This window comes from Echiichthys vipera, assembly GCF_963691815.1.
Source record: "Echiichthys vipera genome assembly, chromosome: 13".
Taxonomy (NCBI): domain Eukaryota; kingdom Metazoa; phylum Chordata; class Actinopteri; order Perciformes; family Trachinidae; genus Echiichthys; species Echiichthys vipera.
The window spans coordinates 24,989,421-25,013,774 of record NC_139838.1 but is presented as its reverse complement, the minus strand read 5'-3'; the positions used below and the strand labels follow the sequence as shown (position 1 = coordinate 25,013,774).

At 41.5% G+C, this 24,354-nt stretch overlaps 1 protein-coding gene across 2 annotated transcripts; it reads right to left on the bottom strand.

The window, feature by feature from the left end:
• Positions 1-1,524: 1,524 nt before the first annotated feature.
• Positions 1,525-21,917, bottom strand: sfpq (splicing factor proline/glutamine-rich). Of its 2 annotated transcripts, none has more exons than XM_083925117.1 (12): positions 21,109-21,917; positions 19,997-20,185; positions 19,516-19,817; positions 19,308-19,403; positions 18,639-18,835; positions 18,378-18,462; positions 18,136-18,247; positions 18,005-18,029; positions 17,511-17,608; positions 2,500-14,657; positions 1,772-1,854; positions 1,525-1,654 (listed from the first exon to the last, which is right to left on the bottom strand). In XM_083925117.1, exons 1-10 carry the CDS (start codon positions 21,802-21,804, stop codon positions 14,547-14,549), a joined length of 1,911 nt encoding a protein of 636 aa, XP_083781243.1. In that variant the 5' UTR covers positions 21,805-21,917; the 3' UTR covers positions 1,525-1,654; positions 1,772-1,854; positions 2,500-14,546. The 2 variants fall into 2 exon arrangements, with proteins under 2 accessions (XP_083781243.1, XP_083781244.1); XM_083925118.1 differs by having other exon boundaries at positions 2,500-2,548.
• Between the last annotated feature and the right edge of the window lie 2,437 nt (positions 21,918-24,354).

Below are 24,354 nucleotides of genomic sequence, written 5' to 3'. Positions count from 1 at the left end.
GAAAAACTCCAAAGAACGAAAAGCGCGATTAATTATCCCCCAAGCAATTTCAGTCAAAAGCAACTGGACTTGGTTATTTGTCTAGGAAGACGTTTCACCTCTCATCCAATAGGCTTCATCAGTTCATGTACGCATCTGACCAGGCTGGGACTGGACCAGGACCAGGATCAGGCTGGGACTGGACCAGGACCAGGACCATGCTTGGACTGGTCCAACTAACTAGTGTGAGATACAGGTATTTAACCTCTCACAGGCCGATGATGTCACTGACACCCTTTGTGCTCCAAGTGCCCACGCCCGTCGTTAGGGTGACAGTCGTTGGTGGGAAGTAGGTTTGGACTTGGTTAGTGCTCTATTGAGTCTGAACGACAGTCGTAATCACAGGAGGCCTTTTGTGAACAGTTGTTCTCTGAGGTTCGATTGTTGAATCTCCTGAAGGGATGAAAGGGCAGCATTGTAAACTAGAGATAAGTGGTGACTGAAATTGCTTTGAGATAACGATGACCTGGACAAATGTGAACATCCACCTGATTATTGCTTTGGACTGTAATTTCTGGTGTCATCTGCTCGTCCTCTGTTGTTGCATCACTTCAGCTCAGCGGGTCGGATCATTTGGTATCAAGTCTGCAGGTTTTTTCCTTTAATGTGTCACCTGTTTGTTTCCTGGCTGCCAACAGCTTATTCACAGAGTTAAAGCACCAGAGCCGCTTCAGGTGAGACGACACCAAACTGACCCACATTTGGCCTCCCGCAGTCCGGGCTCCTGCGTATCGCCTTCCTCTCGCCGGGCTGGACCTTCTCCAGGGTTGACAGCCAAAACCACAGGATACAAGCGTGATAGAGCGGCGGAAACATGGCACCTGTACCCTTAATTTAACAGGACCGGCTTCAGCGCAGCAGCACCGAGGCTGAGGTGGAGGTTAATCAACCGCACGTTTGTTTAGAGTAGATAAAAATCAGCATGACGGGAAAAAAACAGGAATAATCTCATGTTTTTAAATAACGATACGCTGGGCTGCTTCACATTTTCCAAAGTCAAATTCATGCACTTTTCAAACGTTTCAAGGTGAACTGTCAAGCGTTTCCAGCACCTTAAAGCTGCGTTTCATGTTTCAAAATGTGTCTCCAGTTTAAGTACTTGTATAACCTGAATTTCAAGCACTTCACTCAAAATCCAGGCACTTTTTAAACCTTGAAAACACCAAAATTCAAGTGTTTTTAAGGATTTCCAGCACCTGTAAGTAGCCTGTTCACTGGTTACTACCTTTTATTATACATTTAATCAATCGTTATTGTTATAAAGCGTAACAAATAGGCATCCTATAACCTTAATTTAAAGCACTTTTCAAACCTTCTGCACTCATAAAAACCCTGTAAATGTTCTTTGTAAGTCTCCGCATAATAAAGTGTATAATAGCTTCTACTTTAAACGCCACAAACGTCTCAATGTGACAAGATTAAACCGAGTCTTGAGTCAAATAATCAGACGACCCGTCACACCGTAAGAAGCACGAACAACCAAAGTCATGTTTAGAGAATTTATTATTAAAATTGAAAGCCTAAGAAACGAAGCAGTGCCTCCCTCCTCTGGACGGCGAGCTGCTCGTCCTCCTGCTGGACGCCTCCCGGTGCTGCGTCTCCTCCACCTGCAGCTCTGCGAGAGAGGAGCAGAAACAAAAGTTATGTTTCTACAGTCGAGCGTCCAGTGTGGTGAGTGATTTTTATGCTGCGTCTCATCCACGTCTGAATGATAAAGTGCAGAGGAACTCACATGGAAGTAAATCCTGGCGTCTCCACAGAGCAGTTGCTGAGTCTCCTGCAGCTCTGGCATTTTATCATCAGTCTTCATTTAACCTGCAAAAACAGAAAACACCAACTGTTATTTACCTTCTACAATTAACCTACAGAATATAACTACTAATTAAAAACCCTGATCACCCTCACTGAGTGCTTAAGTCATTATAGATCATCTGACTGAGGTCGTCCAAGTTCAACAACACTACGTTAGAGACGTGAAACACTGGGTTGTATAAAGAGACGTCACTTGGGTCGACGTCAGTTGCGGTTGAAGACTACAAGTTTGAAATTCAAACCATATCGGATCAACCAGGAAGTTGCTGTGGTTGGAGCTTGGTCGCAACGAGTACTGACATTAGCTTCAGTGTCGGATAAAGAGCCGGCGAACATCAAGATACGGCTTTGGGCGCTACTAGAATAACACACCTTAAACCTCAGCACGGTCAGCAGACGAATTACATTGTGGGTAACGTAGGCGCCAGGTTTTGTCTGAATACATGGAATAAACACAGATTGTGTCTCTGGACTATGTGAAAGGAGTTTAATGCTAAATCGGTGCAGTCCTAAAAAACAATTTCCTTTATTGTAAATATTCTTTAAACAACAGGAACGGTTCGTCTCTCGATGCCGTACCGTATCTTTTTCTATACGTTTTATATTTGCAGGAACACGTTGCCTCTCAGTAACCACCGCGGCTCTTACCCCGGTTCAACGGCGTGGATCCTCAGCCTCCTTCCACTGGTCGAGGCTCCTGTGGCGAGAAACAAACAATGAGAACCCGGCAGTAAACTCATCAGCAGGTTGTTTTATGAACAATGACTATTGAGGTTGCCACCTTTAAAATAAAAAAGACAACATGAAACTGTGTGTGTGTGTGTTTGTGTGGGCAGTGAGTGGAGATTCAAAAGAAAATGTATGTTTTAATGCAAATACAGGTAAAAATGATGTTATGTGAACAGTCATTATATGCATATATATACATTCAATGTATGTTTATGTGAGCAGTACAAATATGTAATGTGATAAAGTTAAAATACAGGTTTTAGAAATAGGCATCTCAGCACCCTGAAGTAGATTCATTTGTTTAGAAACTGCACACAAGACAAAGTCATGACAACGTTCAAATCTGTTGCAAACCTCAGGGAAGTATTCTGTTACAAAGCCATGTGAAGCTGGACTTGGTACTGACACGTCAGGGTGTTACTGCAGAACCCCAAACAGAGCTGGGAGCTGCACCGTGAAGCTTGTAGAGAAGTAGACTTGGTCATTTTTCAGTGTCAGTCATGCAGACTTTGGGCAGTGCCCTTTTAGACGAGGCCGTTAGAGGCCAAAAGGGTTTTTCTGGCATCACACTCACGGGCAGCACATGGAAAAGATTATTTTTTGGCCAATCAGGACTGAGGACTTTGTCCGAAAATGGATCACAGTGCAGACGGATGCATCTCGACAGCCTCCGGGGCTTAAACACAGCGTGGTTCCCTCTTGATCAGGGAGAACCCAAGACTCCATCTCGGTTCCTTCACAGCTACGAGACAAACTACGTACGAGCTACAAAAGGAAACTGCCACAGTCGAGATGAAGTGCGTTTTCACAACGACTGGCTGGTCACTGGCAGGACGTCCGAGTTCAACAGGAAGTGACAGAGTGAGCAGTTAGAGGTACTGAGAGGAAAGGAAAGCAAAAGTCCAGCGTCACTGCATTTTGTTCCCTCAGAAGAACTACGTCTCCACCGTGTCCTCCGCTTCAAGAGGATGTGAAGTAACTGGAAACTGAGTCAACATATATTTCTGCGGTGTCTGGTATGAACGCCGGCCCTACGGACCGCTTCAGCCTCAAATCAACAACCATCATTCAGACCAGAGGCTTTTTTAAAAGTGTGTAGGGATTCATTTTCACTGTGGTGGGAATTCTGTTTCACTGTTTTTTTAAAAAGAGGGATTAATTTGTGCCGTTGGATCGGCTTCAGCTCCTTTTGTCCTTTATTTCCAATTGAAGTCACTTTTAAATCTCTTTTTTGCATATTTTGGATGTATTTTAAATCAATATAATTCACCCAGGTCAGCTGATACTCTCGTCAAAAAGACAAACTTGTTAAATATGTTTAGTTTATGTAATAACTGTGGTCTTTATTATTTTCTTATGAGATTCTGTTCATGTTTTGTTTTGTTCTTTGTCCTGTGTATTTCTTACATTTTAAAAAGCAATAAGCTTACATACATACATATAAAATAAACTTGTATTTTTGCACACAACCAAAAGCCCCCAGAGCGAGTGGGTTCTGCGGTGGATGAGCAGCCTGTGGTCGATTACAATCATCATCGTTGTGGTCACTTTGTGTTCACTCGGCTCTGTTCTCGTGTCAGACGGTGCAACAATACTTTGATCTGCACACGGCGTCGTTTATGTAATTTATGTTTCAGCACAGCAGCACCTCAGTGTTGTCTCGGAACCAGACTGTGGTTTTTCTTCCCCTCGACCCACCAGATCATCAGCAGTGTAATTAAAGGCTTATCTCTTTCTCTTCGTCTTATGTCTTTAGGGGATTTTCATCTCTACTGGTATTTTGTACTGGCAAGATCTGGTAATATTATACGTCTCATTACACAGGGGTGACGATTCAATATATTGCAATACTGTAAGCAAGGTGATCTAATAACTCTTATTTAAGGCAAACTATAATATAAAGAGGGTTTAAACAACCCAAAATTCAATCATTTAAAACTTAACTTGGAGCATTATTTAGCAGCGTTCCTGACAAGTTAGCATGAGGCTGGTTGGTACGAACGGATGCCTTCAGTCATCCAGTTTATTTAAGTGGAGCCTGAGTGAGAGTCATGTGAGCGGAGAACGCTCCAGTTTCAGAGGGTTCATTAAAAAACTCAGTGTTTTAGAGAATCGATTCAAGTTTAACAATATTTTCTAAAACCTCAAACCATCGTTTACATTTCTGAGAACTTGTTAGCATTAAAAGTCTGCTGCATCAGCGATTAGCAGATCCTGGTTCATTTCTGGATGCAGAGAAAAATACTACTGGATTATTCTGATACTGAAGAAAACTTTAGACGTGATGATTCAAGTTCTTCCTTTTTAAAAAGATGAGTTTATTATTTGTAAGGAGATTTTATGGACATCCAGTGCTCATCAAGGAAGTCACACTGATTTTGAAAATATGTAAATCAAGTCTGTGTTTAGCTCAGAACACCGGCATGAACCCGTATCACTGTGTTTGTTCCCTGTTGTAAATAACGCACTGGTGCAGCCAGAGTGCAGACACTTCAGGTATGAGAGTAAATCCAGAGTTTAAAGACCGGGGTCATGCAGGAACTGAAGAGAAACTGTTTAAAACAAACTCCAGAAAAGAAAGAAAAAATCCACACCAAACTCAGTCTTCACAGAATCAAAAAGTCACAAAAGTTTTTGTCTAAAAAGGATCAAACCGCGTTGACCACTGGATTACAAAAACAGGATGTGTGTCACAGGGATTCCAGTTTTCTACAGTCCCACCCAGAGCAACCCAAGCAGTACGAGACACGTTTACCTTCAAAAGCTGCAGAGACTTCCCAACCCAGTACCACAACATATTCATGTACGTACAGAGACAGGAGTCAGAAGAGGTGAGGACAGACGGAGCAGGTCTGTCAGATACCAACGTCAATACAACGTCCACACAACCCAGTGTAAGTGTTCATTTCTAGAAGGTTTAAATAGTTTGTGTTATTTTTAAAGATATTCTCCTTAGTTCAGTGATCCACTAGGACAACTTTAATCTTTGCTTTACATAGTTTAGTCTGCTCACTTGTGCTGTTGTTCCTGAGAAGGCAAAAAAACAACCTAGTTATGAATTTTGTGTATGTATGAATGTATTTATTATTCTATAAAACCAGAAATAATGGATTTCTGTTTGTGTTTTATTAGACAGCACCATTTGGTTGTTGATGTAAAAGAGCTCAAAGACAAAAAGTATCTAAAGCTTTTACAGCATTACAGTGGAAAATGCCATCTGTGAGTTGGGCTTTGTTTGATTATGATCAGTGTTGCACACAACCTGCCTTTCATCAAACCTCTGAAATAGAACAAACATGTTCAGCAAAACCAAAGAATTCAGCACACGCTGAATCAGGTGAAATGACATATTTTGGTGTTTTCTAATGCTTTAAAAATGACTAAATTCATTCATCTTGCTTGAATCGTTAAAACAAAGCGATAAGATTGAATACAGGTTCTCTTGGACGCCATTCTTCACAAACGACAGCAGCACTGGATCCCACACCTTCGATTAGAAACTGCAGTGTTGAACCAGTGACTCAGCCGTCCAAACATGGTACTTTTCATGCATACATACAGAGAAGCCAAAGTACTACGACCACACACACACACACCACACTACACGGGCTATAATGCGTTTCCACATCCACACACAAAAAGGTTGAAGAACAGGAATCTGCACTGTGATGCCATTCTTTACAAGTGTGATGCCAGAAGCCCTGTGAGCGTCACTGTGAGCAGCGACGTGGTGTCAGAGAGGACAGAGAGAAGAGTTAAGTTACGGGGAGAAGTGTGCATCTTGTATTATAAACATGGATGTGACACTTACCTTACTTGTTCAGCTGATCTGTGTAAGCATACCTCTGGCTGCAGTGCAAACAAGTCCAGGCTTTACTGTCCACTGACTTCTGCAGAACTACTCATCGTCAATGTAACCCAACTGCAGAGAGGAGCCTCTACTGTGGACTGGGGCAGCCTGTCTTTGTCAAGCTGGCTGACAGCAGCTAACTCACCTCTCATTTACCCAAAGACATGAAACACACACACAATCACACGGGCACAACACGCCATCCTCTCTTCAACCGTAAGGTGCATGGGACTTGGTGAAAAGGAGGTCAGTCGAGTCTACAAGTGCGGTTTTTACCAACAGCTCTCAGGGTCAGGAGAATAAACAAAGAGAGAACAGATATCAGTGGTGAGGGTGTTGAAGCCATGAGATTTATCCTGACTGAGAACTTCTCTTCAGGCACGGTGGTGTCAAAGCTTTGGTTTCAATATTAGCCCAGTGACACAAAGTCAAAATGTGTTGCAATAGGAGAGAGGAATAGCAATAGGAGACATCCCCGTTTCAAACCTCCATATTATAGTTACTTTACAGCCTGTCTTTGGAGTTCTCTTAAAAATGTCACTGTCAAAGCTTTGCTGTCATCTTGAGGGGCAGCTTTTGTTCTGGACCTATAATATAGTTACTGTTGGGGCGGCAGCCTAAAAGTCAAAGATTCAAATTAGTTAGAGACCCTCATTCTTGAAGTCTTTTTGCAGTCGTTTTTGTTTTTTTGGTCAGTCAGTGTGCAGAGTACTTCTGGGAAACCAAATGTCCGCAGCAGCACTCTGCAGAGCGGGTAGAGGAAGCTGCAGACCTGGACCCAGGATGAGTCTGAGGCAGCTGCACGGAAGATGAGAGGCTTTGCCTGGTAAGGCTCCGAGATAACGTTATCTTCCTCCTGCTTAAAAAGTGGTGAATTTAAAGTTCGCAGCAGCTAAATACAGAATAGTCCCTGGCTTCTGTTTGAGTCTAGAGATGGCAAAAATGTTGTTGCACATTTGTGTCACATTTCCTCGGAGGGCTCGACAGCTTGTAAAATATATTATGTGAACATCGCCAAACCTCGGTTAAAAATCTGGCAGTTCAATAAAGCTTTGCTTGATGGTCCACATGAAAAAAAAAAGCAATGTGTGATGTGCGGGTACGTCTGGACCCTTTACGGTTCAGACAGATTCCCAGCTGCCCTCGCTGGAGCAGTTTCCAATGAGGGGTGCAGTTTAGGACGAAGACTTATTGAACGTAGTTGGTGAACAAAACTCAGATCAAACTGTCAAAATAAGCGGCTGATTAAGTTATTAGTCAGAAACACATTTTAGTGTGCTTTGAAATGGACCAAGCACCGCCTCAATATGCATCGCTCGGTGCTACATCGCTTGCGTTGCTCTGATTTATTGTTGGTCAATCTGAATACGTCCAGAGGCATTTTGGCTCCCGCCAGTTAACGTCCCCTGAAAAATCCCCTGCGAATCAGATTCGACAAAATTCAGGGTCGGGTACAGCCCTAGTTACTGTGCAGCTTCCCATTAAATGAGCCTCGACAAAGAGCATCTCTTAAAAACGTCAGTGTCAAAGCTGGTTTCCATGTTTACTCCCACAATGTCCCCAAAAGGGGTGCAGTAGGTTCCTGTTCTGAAAGTCTGATACAGTTACTGTGTAGTTTGTCGAGTGTGTTTGGTGCCATCTTTGAACAGATCAGTTTTCTGAACTTCTTTGCATCAGAGCTTTAGTTCTGTTCACTCTAACAAAGTCAAAATGTGTTGGCAGTGAGGGTTGGTCCTGTTTTGACGTCCTTAATGCTGCAACAGTTTGTTGAATGTGCTCGTTAATATAGTTACTGTGTAGTCTGTTAAATGCCCTTAACACCTTCTTTAAACAAATCTTGACTCAAAAAGGTGCGATTTCCATTTACGCACCAATAACACACAGTCCAAAGTGCTGCAGTAGGAGAGGTTTAGTGTTCTGGGTCAGTTCACTCTTGTTTACTTGTGAAAATCTTGTGAAATCATTAAATCTTCAAGCTACAGTCCCTGCTATAGAGCCACCACCTATCGTGATCAACAATAGCGTGAATCTTTCAAAAGCAGGTGCTATTTGGTCCTTGACAGAGACGGAGTTCAACAAAGAGAAGAAGCTACAGACTTTGTATTTCTTGGTTTGGAAAGTTCCTTCTCACAGTCCAACACCTTTAAAGATGGTCAAACCTGTTAAAGAAAAACAAATTGTACACAACACACATATAACATTACAAGTTTTAAAGAATCAATGAGCACTATTGTGCTATTGAGCAGGATGTCCAGATGCGGAGTGGAGGAAAAAGCCTATGACCAAATTATCCTGATAATGTTTAAATACCGTCACAAAAGGACATCACTAACTAAAAATGTTCATTCAACTTCTTAATAATCGAATCCAATCGTCTTACCAACTCCAAAGTATTGGTGGTCATCTGGCTTTATTTTTGTTTCATTTGCTATGTGACTAAATCTCTTCTCAATCTGAATCTGGAAAGTTAAACGTGTCCATGAGTCAGACACTGGAAGGAAGTTTTTCTTTTTGTGCCGAGTTCCCCTCGTGTGAGAACGGACTGCACAAGGAACTGGCTAAAGCAACAAAAACTTGAACTTGTCAAAAGGGGCCTACGACTTCAGTTATATTCTTGAAGAGTCATCTAGAGATAACCAGCCATCGAAAAAATTAAATGGAATAACCCTCTGGCTTAACTGGGTAAAAGATAAATTAAAAAAGGGTCTAATGGGGAATTGATATTTAGTTTTTGGCTGTAATAAAAAAAAAAAAGTTTAACCCACCAACACCAATCTGGTAGTTGTGTCGGAATCCCAGAATTAAAGAATGAATACCTACCCAACAAATGAATAATCGAATATTCTGGTCAAACCCTAAAAAGCAGTTCATCAAATGTTGCAGAGATCACTTCTGTTGTCTCATCTGAAGAGGCATTTTAGGATCTACAACCAATTAAAAACAGGTGCTAAGACGTTTTAGGGATGCACCATGAACATTGGGATGGATACATAATCTGCTGAAAATAGGGAGTTTATAGTATGTGATAATAGCTTATAAATTAATCACCTGAAAGCACAAAGCCAAATTGCTTTCATTGACTTTGCAGAGGCAGCAGCTACACACTCATTCTACATTCTACCTATTCAGTAGGTGGCAGTTTGCTCCTTTAAAGTTGGTTTGAGATCATCCAATAAACCCAAATACAGTTTCATTGACAGATTATGTCAAAGCATTTCATTCAAAAGACAAAGTATTACACTGTCTTAGAGAAAAACTAAACATTTGTCAGAACCGTTCTTTGTTTTTGTTACGTTAATAGTGATGTTCGATCTGGTTCTTTCAGAGAGATGGAATATTAAATTGTTCTTGGCTCACTACATCTTAGCATCATCTGTGTATACACTTAAGGATGTACTCATTTTGTAAAATACAAAAGTGTGAAATAATCACATATTCGTCATCACATAGGCCATGAAAAGCATGAGATTATCGGTTATCTACAGGTTCAGATCATATTTAGTCCAAGAGGAATGCCACAAAGCTATATAAGCATAACTGCATATCCAAACTACACGGAGTCAAAGGCAAAAGTGTCGACTAAAAGCATCTTGGTTTTAGGGTTTAGGTTTCTTTACTCAAGCATTCCTGAGTCGATGCTATACAGCCACAAATTCCTCCCCAGTTCTCAATCAAAGCTGGTCAAACCTGTTAGAGAAAAAATGTACATAAACACACGTAACATTACAGATGAACACTCCAATTCTGTTACTGAGTCTCTGGAGTCATTTGTGTTCTGCAGATTTCTCAGATGCCACACGATGGGACAATGTACTTTTTTATAACAAAGCTAGAGTTCTTAAATACTCATATTTAGTTATTGTGTGTGATGTTACATCCTCATAGTGAAATTTCTTACATACTCCAATGTTTTGGCAGCTTTCTGACAAATTAAAGGAGATACCACAGGATGCATTTCGGTCCAAAGTCGGCCGTTGGACACTTACTGTTTGCAAAAGAGCACTAGGCAAGTGACTCTTAAGACTATAAGCCACTTAATGATCTTATTCCTCTCAAAATGTAAGCATTATATTTAGAGGTCGACCGAGAGTGGATTTTAAAGGCCGATATAATAAAGATCGTTTGGAGCAGGAAAAAGCCGATATCACTCATCTCCCCGTGAACAATCCAACACTGTTGGAAATGAACAATCTCCGACTTAATTAGCGGAAACTGTTCGGGGCCAGCAGCTAAAGTTTAAAAGAAATTGCCAAAGATTCATGGCAACAATAACAGACTACACTGCGAGCGCTTTCATTTTAGCGTGTTCTTAACGAGCTCTCAACAAGCACTGTGGTCGAGTGACACGTGCAGGTGGAAATGCCGCTGTTTATGCTGAAATATGGTGCATGCTTGTTGAACAAGTGGTATCTATGTAGGTGACTCAACTTGTGAAGGTTTTAATGCACTTACACTAACGCGCATCGTCGTCGCCACCTGAGTCGTGGTAATGCAAGTAGACCTTAAGTTGTAGCTTGTGTTTGTGTGTGTGTGTGTGTGTGTGTGTGTGTGTGTGTGTGTGTGTGTGTGTGTGTGTGTGTGTGTGTGTGTGTGTGTGTGTGTGTGCGCGTGTGTGTAGAGCCCTACCCCTCAGTGATCAGGGAAGAAGCAGTTTATGGCACTGTGGAAAAATCGGCCGCTATCTGAGCGAAGTTCGGCCAATTCCGATAATTTTTAAAACGGCACGGATGTATCAGCCAAAACGATTAATCAGTCGACCTCTAATTATAATAGAAGTAATAAAGATGATGAAAGATGTAAATACTCCAACAGTCCACAGATTGTCAGTCAAGCTAGTGCCAGGGGAAAAAAACAAGCTTCATCTCAGAGAATATTCTCCATTTCCATAACACAATCACAGTCAAATGAAACAATTATACTTGAGTTAAGTAAATATACTCAATCTTAAAGGTTGTAATTAACACAAGAATACTTACTCACGTCCACAGCCCACTTCCTCCTATCACACAACTCTGAGAAACGCTTGCTGAGGCAAGCCAGTGTCCATTTGTTGCCAAAGTGATGTTAACCGTCGTCATTACAGGCACTGACATGATTCACGGGAGTGGCCAGCAATGAAAAACATCCATTTCAGTTGTAACACGCCCTTAATAATTACAGTTTTAAACTCTTTTCTTTGATGAATGTGATGTATTTGCATGAATCTTCCAGTCTTTGGGCCGTATCTCTTGTTAAATGTGCTTAATTATAAGTCACTTTGGATAAAAGCATCAGCTTAATATTAATATAGAGAGAATAAAGCCGGCATCATTAATGTAAAGATGATCCAACTATCAACAAAATTACTGCCCGCCATAATCATTAAATTAGGCTTTTATTGTCCCCCATTTCGATGACAGGTTTATAATACGGTTGTATAAACATCTAGGTCTGGTAATATTGCCACCAATGAAAATAATTCACCTAAAGTTTAACAAATGCAGTCTCCTGAAATGCAGAAAGGTGGTGGACAATGGGCTCCTGCTGAATGTAACCCAGGGAAGACAACAACAAATGGAAACTAGATAAAATAAAGTTAAAGCACCGTCTTCAGGTGAACCTGAGTAACAGAAAGGCTCGTTTACAGCAAAGAGAACTACTTTCAGTGATGTTGGGTTTTGCACTCAGCCACAGAAGAATAAATCTGTGCAACACAATATACATTAAATTAGAATTCAGGGTGAAAGTGCATTTGGTTATTAAACCAACAGTCTTTCTTTTGTGAAGCAACGAGATGTAAAAACAAACTGGTGAAATGTAACAAAATGGAGAAAAGGAGAAGCAGAGATGGTCCACATTTTCCACTGCAGCACGAGCCACTTTGATGCAGTTTACGTACGGCGCAGAAGCAAAAGTCAATTGCTCATCTCCGTACAGGTGAAGCCTTGCTACCGTACTAAGTTCAACTTGTGCAAGTGTAGGATTTCATCCGTTTTGCAACACTGGTGGCATGTCAAATCTTAAACGCATAATGATTAAAATATATAAAGAGAAACAATTCAAAATTATTGGACACCGTCTTCTGTTTAAAGGGGGTGATCTCTCTTTATTCTTTTTCTTAAAAACCATTTTCATCCAAAGATGGAAAGTTTGATGGTTATTCACACCTTCAAAACATGTTTGCCAGTCCAACTGAGATTCCCTGCTAGTTAAGTAAATGGAGATTTACTCATGTCAACAAACAGTGCAACTATGGTACCGTCATTCTCAATTCACAGAAAAGTTTGTCAGTTGAATAAAGACATATTATGTGTTCCTTAAACATAACGGTTGACTTCTGTTGTACCCAAGAATAAGTCCTTAACTAATAAATTCAATGACTACGTCTACATGCAGGTTTCTAAAGGATTATCTGCCCAACTCCTTACTCTCCACCGTACCGTGGTGTGCCACAGGGCTCAATACTGGGGCCCCGCTTTTTTACTCTTTCAATATAAACTTTCATTTAAACCAAGTGAGTCTTTTAGGTTATCAGTCTATGGTCGGCAGAATTGTTTTTACAGCTCATTGCAGATAAGATGGAGGCTCTGTTTCTCCAGAAACCACATGAGAAATATTAATAAACTGAGATCTGAAGTTTCAACTGCTCAACAATCTCCTCCCACATTGACTACCGTAACACACTTCCTCAGTATGTCTGCTTTTGATCTTCAGTCAATAAAGAAGGCTGCTAGAAGTTTACTCACAAGGTCAAAGAGGCGGTCTCGGAGTATCCCCTTACTTAGAGAGCACTACACAGTTAGGGTCCTGCACAAGTAGCTGAACTACTACACCCGTATGTCTATTTCATGCCAGCCATTTGCTATCAAGAAGGTGCCGAGTGTAACTGAAGGTGCCGGTTTTTTGCCAGTGGTCCAGCAACGAGAATTGGCTATGACACCTAAGGCTTATACACTTGTATTGTCTATCGATGTTTAGTGTTGAGGACAACAATGGAAATAAGTCCTGGACTTTGTATTTTTAGTTTCAATTGAATTTAATGTCCTTTCATGTGTAAGAAATTTGTGATACCATTTAATAAATAATCAAAGGCTGCATGTAAACGTAGTCAATACCCTCCAAACTGGCACACAAGAGACACACTAATGTGGCCTGTGTGTCAATGATAAATTGTATGTATGTGATATGAGCAGTGTTCATAAGAAGACGTGTGTGGTTCCACTTGGTTACCCACAACCACAAACACCCTACTGTAAGATTTCTTAAAGGATCTATGTGTAGTATATCTGCTTTCCTGAAGCACGACCGTAAGAGCAGAGTTACTGGATACCAATGAATGAAAAACTGAAGACAACACTTCAGTATGAAAAATAGGTTTTAACTTTTCCTGTTCAAAGAAAGGAAATGTGTATTAAAAATAAATAAACGCAGTCCTCCTCCTAAAATTCAGAACTGCTGAGTATCGTCAGGTCTAAAGACTTAATAGATGTTATAAGGATATTAAACACCAACATATTATTGAGAACGCCGATTGTGATGGTGTAATTATCGGAATAATACAGACTGACGGACTGAGCGGGGCCAGGAGTTGTGTTTTACGCGTTGCTCACTGAACAAGGTCAGGATATGCGGCAGAGATAACACATAGACCCTTTAAGACCTAATGTGGAAGTGTATCCACATTCACAAACAACCATTTTTTGGATTTGGTTTCTTTTTGAACGAATTGTACGTTGCAATTTTTAGGAATAAATGTTAACGGTTTGTCCGGATAGAACCAGTGTCTCTTTATTATAATACATGCTTTGACTCCAAATGTATGGCACAAACCACAGCCATAGAAGGTAGAGAAAAATGTTACAATTATCACTTCACGGCGACTCACAGAGCATAATACATCTAGAAAAGAAAATTATACATGGTCAAAAAGAACTAACGGCCACACCAGGGTGTCCCATCTTTTCACACTACTGACAATACAAAATAAAAAAGGAAAATATTGACTTTGCCATAAAATGAGTAAATTGTCAGGCTAAAACGTAGCAACAATTTAAACGTAAATACAAGAAATGCGTCTCAACATGTTTGTGGAGAATCTATACAAATGGTGCTGCTGGGGAGCATCAAAGTGCAGCGTTTAAAAACGGGGTTTCTTAGCGGGACCATCAAACTCCTCGCGGACCCTGCCGAACCCAGGGTTACCAGGGCCCATTCCCCTAGGACCGCCCTGGGCAAAGCGCTCGTTGCGCTGTGGGGGTAAATTTGCCAGGGGGGGCAGATTGGAGGGCAAGGTATGGGTTCAGTGCGCAAGCACACAGTTCATGTCCATATGGAAGTGTATAAAAATGGTATGGCATTAGAGGTGGGGTTTTTTTATATTGTGAGATTTACAACATAATCAGCAGGAGACGCATCCGAAGAAACCGTTCGTTCCAATATGAAGGTCCACAGGTGCCACAGGTTACATACAGAGAAGGAAGAGAGGGTAATGCTTTCATTAGTCAGTGCCTACCTAGTATGGTCTCTCCAGTGCATGCCGAGACTAGCCTAGAGCCTTGCCTTACTACTTTGTAGGTCTAGCATTTTGTAAATGCCGCCCATATTTATCTCTTGAAGATCTCTGAATAAAGCAAGAGAGAGAACTCTTCATCCAGGGAATCATTAAAAAAATTCTGACTGAAATGAAGTTCCAGTGTGTCCTGAGCATAAATTATATATTTATCTACGGGTCGACTATCACAGCACCAATTACGGCACCGCATTAATAGATTGGAAAAAAGTATTGGGTAAGGCTGGGCAATATGACGATATGCATTATCGTACGTTTGCCGTTTCTATCACAATGCCAAAGCTCAAAACGTCAATATGTTGATCTCACCACGTTATGTTTATTTTGCACTTAGGTTCTTAAATGAGAGAATGCTGTTTTTAATTGTTTACATATTTAATTCACACAGGACTAAAAATACACTCTACCATGTGGTCAAGGTTCATTTAGACTAGTTATTACATTACCAGGAATCATGCTCCTTAGAAACATGAAATGGCCGATATTGGGATTGAAAATTTTGGTCATATCGCCCAGCCCTATTAATGGGACTGACCCTCTAAGATGATGTAGGCAGAGTTAAATCTAAACATTACACAAGACATTCAGCACAATTTCTCCAACAAGAAAGCAATTAGCACATTATATGCCAATTCAGACACGCTCTATAAAACTAGAGTAGTGTGAGAAAGAGTGAATATCTCAAAAGCCAAATCTCAGAGAAGAGAGACAGAAGCTAAAGTGGAACAATGTGGTAAGAAAAGAACATAGTGTAATGTGGTCAGAATGGCTGTAGAATATGAACATACACTGAACAGATCGACACCACGCTCAGATGACTAAATCATCCACTGAGCTTTACATTCAGATACTAAAAAGGTGCACACTTCAACGATATGGATTGTGGAAATGGTGCATCGCAGACACCAACACTGCTAACAAGCATGAACCAAAAAATATATATTTTTAAGGTAGAATGTGACTAAATTGCTGCATGCTATTAGCATGAGCAAATAGTTGGATCTGTCATAAGCTACAAATGTAAGGCGCACCCTTTAAGTACAAAACATACTTCAGTAATTTGAAGGACATACTGTACAGTAGGGATGGGTCATTGTTTTTGAATAATCATTAATTCATAAAGTACAATAGTTTACGTGTCTTGTCTTAAAACATACTTTACTGTTATTTTCCGCATTAGCGTTTGCTAAAGCGCTGTGAGATGCTACTTTACAAAACAGGAGAAACATGCAAAGACTAAAATCTGTGTGACACTAATCGATCATGGAGGTGCAGTCGTACTGGGATGGATATGATAAACCAGACCCGTGGCAGATCCAACGACATGGTTGATGAGTTTAAGTTTGAATATTATCTCCTCAAATTGTTTCTAGCGAGTAAATGTGCAAAATAAGATGAGAACGTAGCCAGTTGTGTCATGTACGCATGCTGTGAATCTTCTGTGTAGTCTAGCGTTCAGTAGCGGCAGAAGCACTTTTGCCAAAGTAATGAAAACCGTTAACAGATCTGTGTGTGTGCGCACGCTCCATTCCACTAATGGTTTAATAGTTCCCTGTGAGTATCAAAGTCACTGCTTGAAATGCCCAACCCTACTGTACGGAAAATAAAACATTTTATATAAAGCTCCAAAGCATGATTTAAAAAGTATTATAGAAATGCTTTCATCCGTGTAATCTACAGAGCTAACATATGTTGCCGTTCTTACGGTCAACTGTAACCCAGAAACCAGCTTAACATTAGTACTTCAATGGTGCCGGCAGCATAGATCCCAACCTTAGAACAGTATTCATCCTAAATGCAAAAGGCCACATGGCTTTGCCTGCCGCCATCAATTGATCATGCTTTAATACACAATTTACAATATTGCTGTTCCAGATTTAATGCCTTACACCGTCAGCCTGCACTAAAAGCATTACAAATGCTCAGTTACCAAAAAAAAATGTTGATGCCACCCAAAAATACAGTTGCAACTTCCTTTCTTCTCACGCCAGACGACACATGAAACTGCTAGCACAGTATGAAAAAAGGTTATTAAAAACTAAATGAGCATGCTGTCAATGCCAACCGCTGGGAGATGACATTTTGCCTCAGGTCAAGAAAAAGTGCCTGTCCAGCTCACGTGAGACAGGGCTTGCAATAGCAGTCCACTACACAGACGGTGTGATAACAGTGAGCAGAGCCACTGAAGTCTGTCTACAGCCGTCAGAGAGCACACTGGAGAGCGACTTCTTCTGATTTAGTGCAGGCTGAAGGTTTTGTAGCTGGAAAGCTGTAAGACTGCGGTGAAGGTAACTGAGGGGGCTCGGCGTACCATTAGAAGATTACCCCTATCATCAGGCAGCATACCTGTCCCATTCAACAACCAGCAAGCTGCCCGAAGACAGCTGCGAGCACAGGTCTTTCCTAACTTCCCATCCTGCTTGGCCAGCAGGCCTTCGTGTTAAAAGATCAGCTGGAAGTCTCTCCAACAAAAAGGGAAGCCGAACACGCACTACATTAACTACTGATCTTCCAAACAGAGGGATACGTTACCATTTCGTTGGCGATCAAGGCTCCTGCAGCTCCCTTCTGTCCCTCAAAGCCCAGTCCACCCATGGCGAACTTCTGGTTGTTTCCCCCAAAGGGCATATCTGACAGAAACAGCACGCGTCAAATACACGCAATACACTCAAAATAAACGCGTTCACAAATTCTTCCTGCGGCTTGTTGAGACAGGACATATTACTTGTGCTATGATGACAGTGGGAGATTTCAAAAGGATATCACAGCATTGTAAAGAACAAACGATCACAGATTTGACTCATTAGATACAATATATGCCGTCTAATAATACAACTCAACAAAAACTTGAGTTAAGCTTTTTGAAACTGTTCCAGTTCCGTTTCTAGGTAGTGCTGGAGGCTGTAGTTTGTGATTCTGTTAAATGTAAAATCACCATTTACAAAGCGATGTTGATAGTAACGGATATACATGTTGAGCCCACTCTTGGGGCCACTTTCTAAATCGGTAACCTCAAAATAACTTACCGTTCATGGCCAACGCCCTTTCCCTCTGTAATAAAAAAAACAGACAAGACAAGAAATTGATCAAATATTGATGAAACATTGCTTCTTTGGATACGCGACAGTCTTCTATTCTAACGTGTAGTTTAACTCACATCCATGAAGTTGCCCATCCTGTAGTTCTCCTCGCGTTTGCGACGCATCTGTTCTTCGATCTCCCTCTTGCGAATCATCTCTTCTTCCCGTCGTCGGCGCTCCTCCTCTTGTCTGTTTGCGAGGAAAACACATGATCCAAGTTTAGCATAACTAACAAATCAGATTTCATGTTCATTTCTCACCAGAAAAAACAAACAACGATGGAGCTTTAAAGTTTCATCGTTCTAATGCGCATAAATACCTGAGCTGCATCTCCTTCCTCTTCTGCATCTCCTGACTGTGAATCTCCTCCATGCGCCGCAGTTCCTCCTGTCGCCGCAGTAGATCTGAAAGGAAACATGAAGCAGACATATTGAATTGTGGCTCCTGGACACTAAGGCATTCTGGATCCTCCTGTGAGGGACTCGCACCCCTTCTTGTGATAAATAGCCAAAAATATAATCAAACAGCTGCAGACATTTGTTTTGCCTTTTAAATCTGGCAACTACACCATATCACGTGCCTTGTCTGAGCAGGTTGGCCTGGTGCTCGTGGTAGGCATCCTCCATCTCACTCTCCAGCTTATCACGGGCCTCGCGCATGTTCTTCTCCACCTGCTGCCTCTGCTGCTTCTCCATGTCATCCAGGGACTTCCAGCGCTTGGAGTACTCGTATTCGAAGGTGCCGGGGCGAGCAAACCGAGGAGGTTCCTCGCGCTCTCTATAGAAATAAAAAACACAATATACAGTGTTAGGTTTACGTGATTGCATCCACACCATGAATACCAAATGCTGAGGGTTCAACTATAGTTCAGGAAATCAGGAAAACGTTTGCTCTATAGTAGCAAACCAAGTTAATGTTAACAGTATATTATTGCAGTAACGCCCCAATCTTACAAATGGGATGGGGGTTTAAACGCTAGACATCATTCTCCTCCTTCCCATTCATTTACAAAAGGTGGACATCTGCCACTCCACACAGAAGATCGATCTTTAACAGCTGCAATCCCTGAAGCTCCCCCCAACCCCCACACATCCACAGTCTACCATCTGCTGCTCAAAAATCAATAATTAACAGAATACTATGGCACAGAATACAAAACAAAGATGCATCAAGTAAACCGTAATCAACTCAAAATAGCTTTACACTTCCCCAGAAAGGCAAATGGATGAGAACAAACTAATTTTCTTACGCTTGATATCTGGGATTCTTCTGTGCCAATTTTTCTGGGAGACCATCTTCATCGTCATACTGCTCCAGGGGCTCGACAATGACGGGCCGGGGTGACCTGAAAATGCAACAAACCAGATGAAAATGCAACAAACCAGATGAATAAGCAACAGTTTCAAGCACATTTAATGGAGGTCTATTGACTCTTTATGGGCCTAGACTGTACTCACGTAGTGAGCAGGAAGACGCCCTCGTTGCACCGATCCAGGGCCTTTCTGGCCGCGGGTTTGGAGGCAAACTCTACAATGCCCTTGCCCGTTGGGCGCCCGCGGTCATCCACGATGACAATCGCTCTCTCAACCATTCCAAACTGCGAGAACGCTTCCTCCAGGAGCTCGTTGGAAACAAACGGTGACAGATTTTTCACAGACAAAGCGGCCGAGTGTGTGGCGAACCGGACACGCAGTGGTCTGTTTCTCATCGGTATGTCGTCCAACTCTGCTTTTGCTATCTCTGCAAGTGCACGGGACTCCTACAGGAAACAAAATGTACGACCAGGGGGCTGTAAACAACCTCAAAAACAAGTCATCACATCATTCTGACTTTTCATAAACCACCAGAGAAGAAGGGCGCAATCAAAAATCATAGACAACTGGTGTAAAGCTAAAATCACCTAGACACATGGGTATATCCAAGGATGTAGTGTCTTACCAGTCGGATGAAACCAAAGCCTTTGGTTTTGTTGATGAAGACCTCACTGGGCTCTCCGTATTTCGCGAACAGCTTCTTGAACACTTCCTCTGTGATGTCGTTGGGCAGGTTTCCGATGAACAGACGACACCGCTGTGTGTACGTCTTCTCCCCGGGCTTCAGCAGCATGGAGAGTGTCGCCCTGAACGCCTGTCGGGGGATTAACAATGTTGCATTAAAACTCTCCGATATAGGTGTTGCATCAAATAACACATATATACATATCATTAACATACAGTTACAGTTATCTTTTCTTTGTTACGTACACCCGTGCCTGCATCCCCGCCCATCCCCCATCCTGTGACTCCCGAAGGAAAAAGAAACATGACCTATATTTACTGTCGTGACTTTTCGTTATTTACGCGTTCACGGTATCAGTCAATGAAACTAGGAACTAGTTGGCTGACTGAAAGAGAAACTATTGTTAAACAGACATTACATTATCCATGCTTTGTTCCACCACATTTTGAATTTTAAGGCAGCACGGATTTTAGACAAGATGGCGGACAGTTGAAGCGATTTAACCAGGGTGCGCGTGGTTCTCATCGCCGCGTGCACCGCCGTATCAGGAAAACAATGTGTTTATGCTTCTTGATTTAATTAGCGTTAATTAATTTAAAAATGCTTTGTGAAAAATACCAACATGGATGATTTCTTACTAATTCTGAATCAGACACACTCGGCAGATGAAACTTGTCTAAATACATTGGTAATTACACAAATAATTTGGATTGACCAATTAACATTTTCTTCATTTTTATAGTTTTTAAACATTTTCTTTTGTCTATGTTTAAATGTTTTGTCTGTCTGCTCTTATTTACATAGTCGAATAGGAAATTTAACAAAAAAAATAGTGCATTTAATTACTTAAAGGCATTTGTAAAACTAACCCCGCCCGCTCGGACTGAGCCGTGTTTCAAATCGAGCCAACACCGAATACGCAACAATGACTTCGGACGCGACTAACGGCAGAATTTATCACAATAAGCCTACTTTTTAAAATGTAACTTTAAATAATATATTTCTTTCTTATTTGTAATGAAAAGCGAGTTTTTAATTTAAAAAAAACAAACCTTCGGCGGGCCTCCATCTGCGTCGTTGTCCACGGCCATTTTATCCGGCCCCTGCTCAGATGCCACAGCCGGTGGTGGCCCTGTCTTCGGGCCTTGATGGGGGCTCTGATGAGGGCCTGGTCTATGGGGTTGATGAGGGCTACTCTTCGGGCCTTGTTGGGGTCCTGACTTCGGGCCTAGTGGCGGTCCAGTCTTCGGGCTCGGGTGTGGGGGCTGCTTCTGTCCGTTAGCATTCCCAACCGGGGACTTGAGCTGCTGGTTCTGGGGCTTGTTTGCCTGGTTGGGGGGAGGGGAGGTCATGTTGGGTTTTGGTGGAGGTGACTGGATCTTCGGCTGAGGCGCAGGGGATGGTGCCGGCTTCTGCTGTGGCTGGGCCGGCTTTTGCTGCTGCTGCTGCTGCTGCTGCTGCATTGGGCCTTTCATGGTGAGAGCCGGGCCCGGACTCGGTGGAGGGATGATTGGTAGCTGGTTCTGGTCTGTCTTCAGCGGACTCTGTTGTCCCTGATTACCCGGTCTGTTGTTGAAGTTGTTGTTTCCTCCCCTGCGATTTTGGTTCGGATTCTGAAACGGGTGGTTCCTGAAATTCGGGTTTCCCATCAGACCACCCCGCATCGGGCCGCCGGGCCCACCGCCTCCTCTGCGCTGCTGGAAATTATTCATCCCGAAGGCGCCACGATTGTTGTTAAATCGAGACATTGAGTCTAAATGTAAGCGAAAATTATTATTACAAAGCCAAAAACGTAGTAAATTCGCTGTGTGGCTACGACCGTTCACTGCAGGTCGAACACCTCAAAATGGCGACTAACGGTTGTTTCTCAGCGGAGTCTTTCTTCCTCCAGGACGGAGCCCCGCCCCTCCGGAGGCGCGTCATCAGAGGCGTTCAGGGTCCTCTCAGGAATCCAGTAATTTTAAACTTCGCTACACAACTAATTCAGCTCTCAATTCAGTTATTTAGGAGGGGAAAATAGATGTAAATGTATTTTTTTTTTATTATTATACAGGAGAAACAAATATCAAATCGATAAATAATAATTTAAAATAATTATCTGATAAATTTATTTTATATATACAGCCAAATAAATGCAATTAAACATTTGAAAATATACTATCCAACAGCAGAAAAACACAAACAAAGGAAGATTTGGTTTTAAAGTTTATCCTGTTGCTTCTGTCTTGAGGAATCTGAAACAATTGAACATCTTTTTATTCATTTCCAGTAACAATTGAAATTTTGCATCACTGGCTAGGTATTAGAATTAAAATAAGGATGCCCCCTGGGCGCCTCCCTAGGGAGGTGTTCCAGGCACGTCCAGCTGGGAGGAGGCCTCGGGGAAGACCCAGGACCAGGTGGAGAGATTAGATCTCCACACTGGCCTGGGAACGCCTCAGGATCCCCCAGTTAGAGCTGGTTAATGTGGCCCGGGAAAGGGAAGTTTGGGGTCCCCTGCTAAAGCTGCTGCCCCCGCGACCCGACCCCGAATAAGCGGATGAAGATGAGATGAGATGAGATTAGATGCACACCACATTCTTAAATACAAAGATAACCTTTATGAAGACGTAAATATGGTCAACATTATAATAACTATGTATAAATATCATACTGATTCATGTAAATGGAAAAATATCCAACCATGACTAAATTGATTTGAAATTAAGTAAATATCCTTCTTATTTACAAACATCAGCTGAAACAAACAAGCTATTGCAAATAAAAAATAAAATAAATGCCATTCTACGTCACAATTTTAGTGTTTTGAATAAGATTTTCTGATCTGAAAATGTCTGCAATTTATTGATATGGTCTCGCAAAACAAACAAAATGTGTGATGCATTGATTTATTTGTGTATAGAAACCTATTTGAAGACTGTGATATTGTATGTATATGTACTTTATATTTTTATACATGTACCTTGATATGTCAATAGAGCCTTGCTGCTTTAAATATGTTTATAATGTAAAATATGTTTCTGAATAAATATTCCGTTATTTAGGAAAATATTTTGCCGTGACAGTAAACTTGACTTAAGTGTATAAACATTGACGTAAAAAAACTTTAATCACATCAGAAATGCAGTGTTAGTTACATGTTTAGGCTCCTTATTGAAATATGTGTGGATTACGTTGTGATAGTGAGTTCAGGTCAGTTGAATTCACTCATTTTTTAAAATAAAAATTCAATTCAAAGATACACAAAGCTGCAGAGGTAAGATTACATGATGTGGTAAATAAATAAATAACACCTGGAGAAAAAAGGGAAATTAAATGACACATGTTTCCATTAGAGGACACATGGTGTAGTGGTAAATATTTAAATGTTTCTATTCCTGTCTTTTACCAAAATGAATCCTGATGAATATAGAGCTGTGGAAAATGACAGAGTCGACTCAGATGGACTTTTTTTCATCATTTATTTCACATACAGGTGTTTGGAAACAAACAAAATAAGGTGGATAGACGACCAAGTCTCACCGAGACGTGTTTTCTTAACGCTCATCATCATGAACACACACAAAAAGGTTGAGATGACAACAGTGACACAACGAAACAAAAGTCCAATAAACACAAAAACACATGTAAAAAGATCAAACAGTGACAACAAACAACCCCGGGTGAAAACACAAGGCGGTGCGTCGTCACACGGGGAAATGTTGGAGTAAAAAAAAAAAGGTGTCAAAGAGGAGAAAAATAAACGAAATAAAGAGAAGCGAGCTGAACGCGGAGCTGCATCAGAGGCTCCAAACATAAGAAGGACTGGAGGAGGTGAGAGAGACATTCACTGATTTGTCAACAGTCAAAACAAACGTCTTTCCTCCTCTTTTGTATTTTTTAGAAATCAGGTTTGAGAACAACAGAAGAAATCACGAGGAGAGCAAAATCAACATTCACAAAGGAAAATGCAGAACACCTGATATATAGATTTTTAAGCACACACGCGACTCCGCAGAGTTACACTCCTATGTTCACACGTTGTTCAAGATTAACTTTATTTTATTTCAACTTGTAAAATCACCCTTCAGTTATGTTGGAACGGCTTCTTGCCAAAGCCCTCCCAGCGTGGAGCCATTTTGTTTTAAAGAGGTGAACTATAATAGCATCGGGTATAACTTTAAATCTGACCTTTTATGTTCTATTAGTGGGTTACAGTCAGGGAGGGAGCGAGGAAGGAGGATTTTCTGGTGAATAAATGGTCTTCAGTGTAAAACTCAGACCTGCTTTGGTGTCGTGGAAGAAGGAACGGAGGAAGC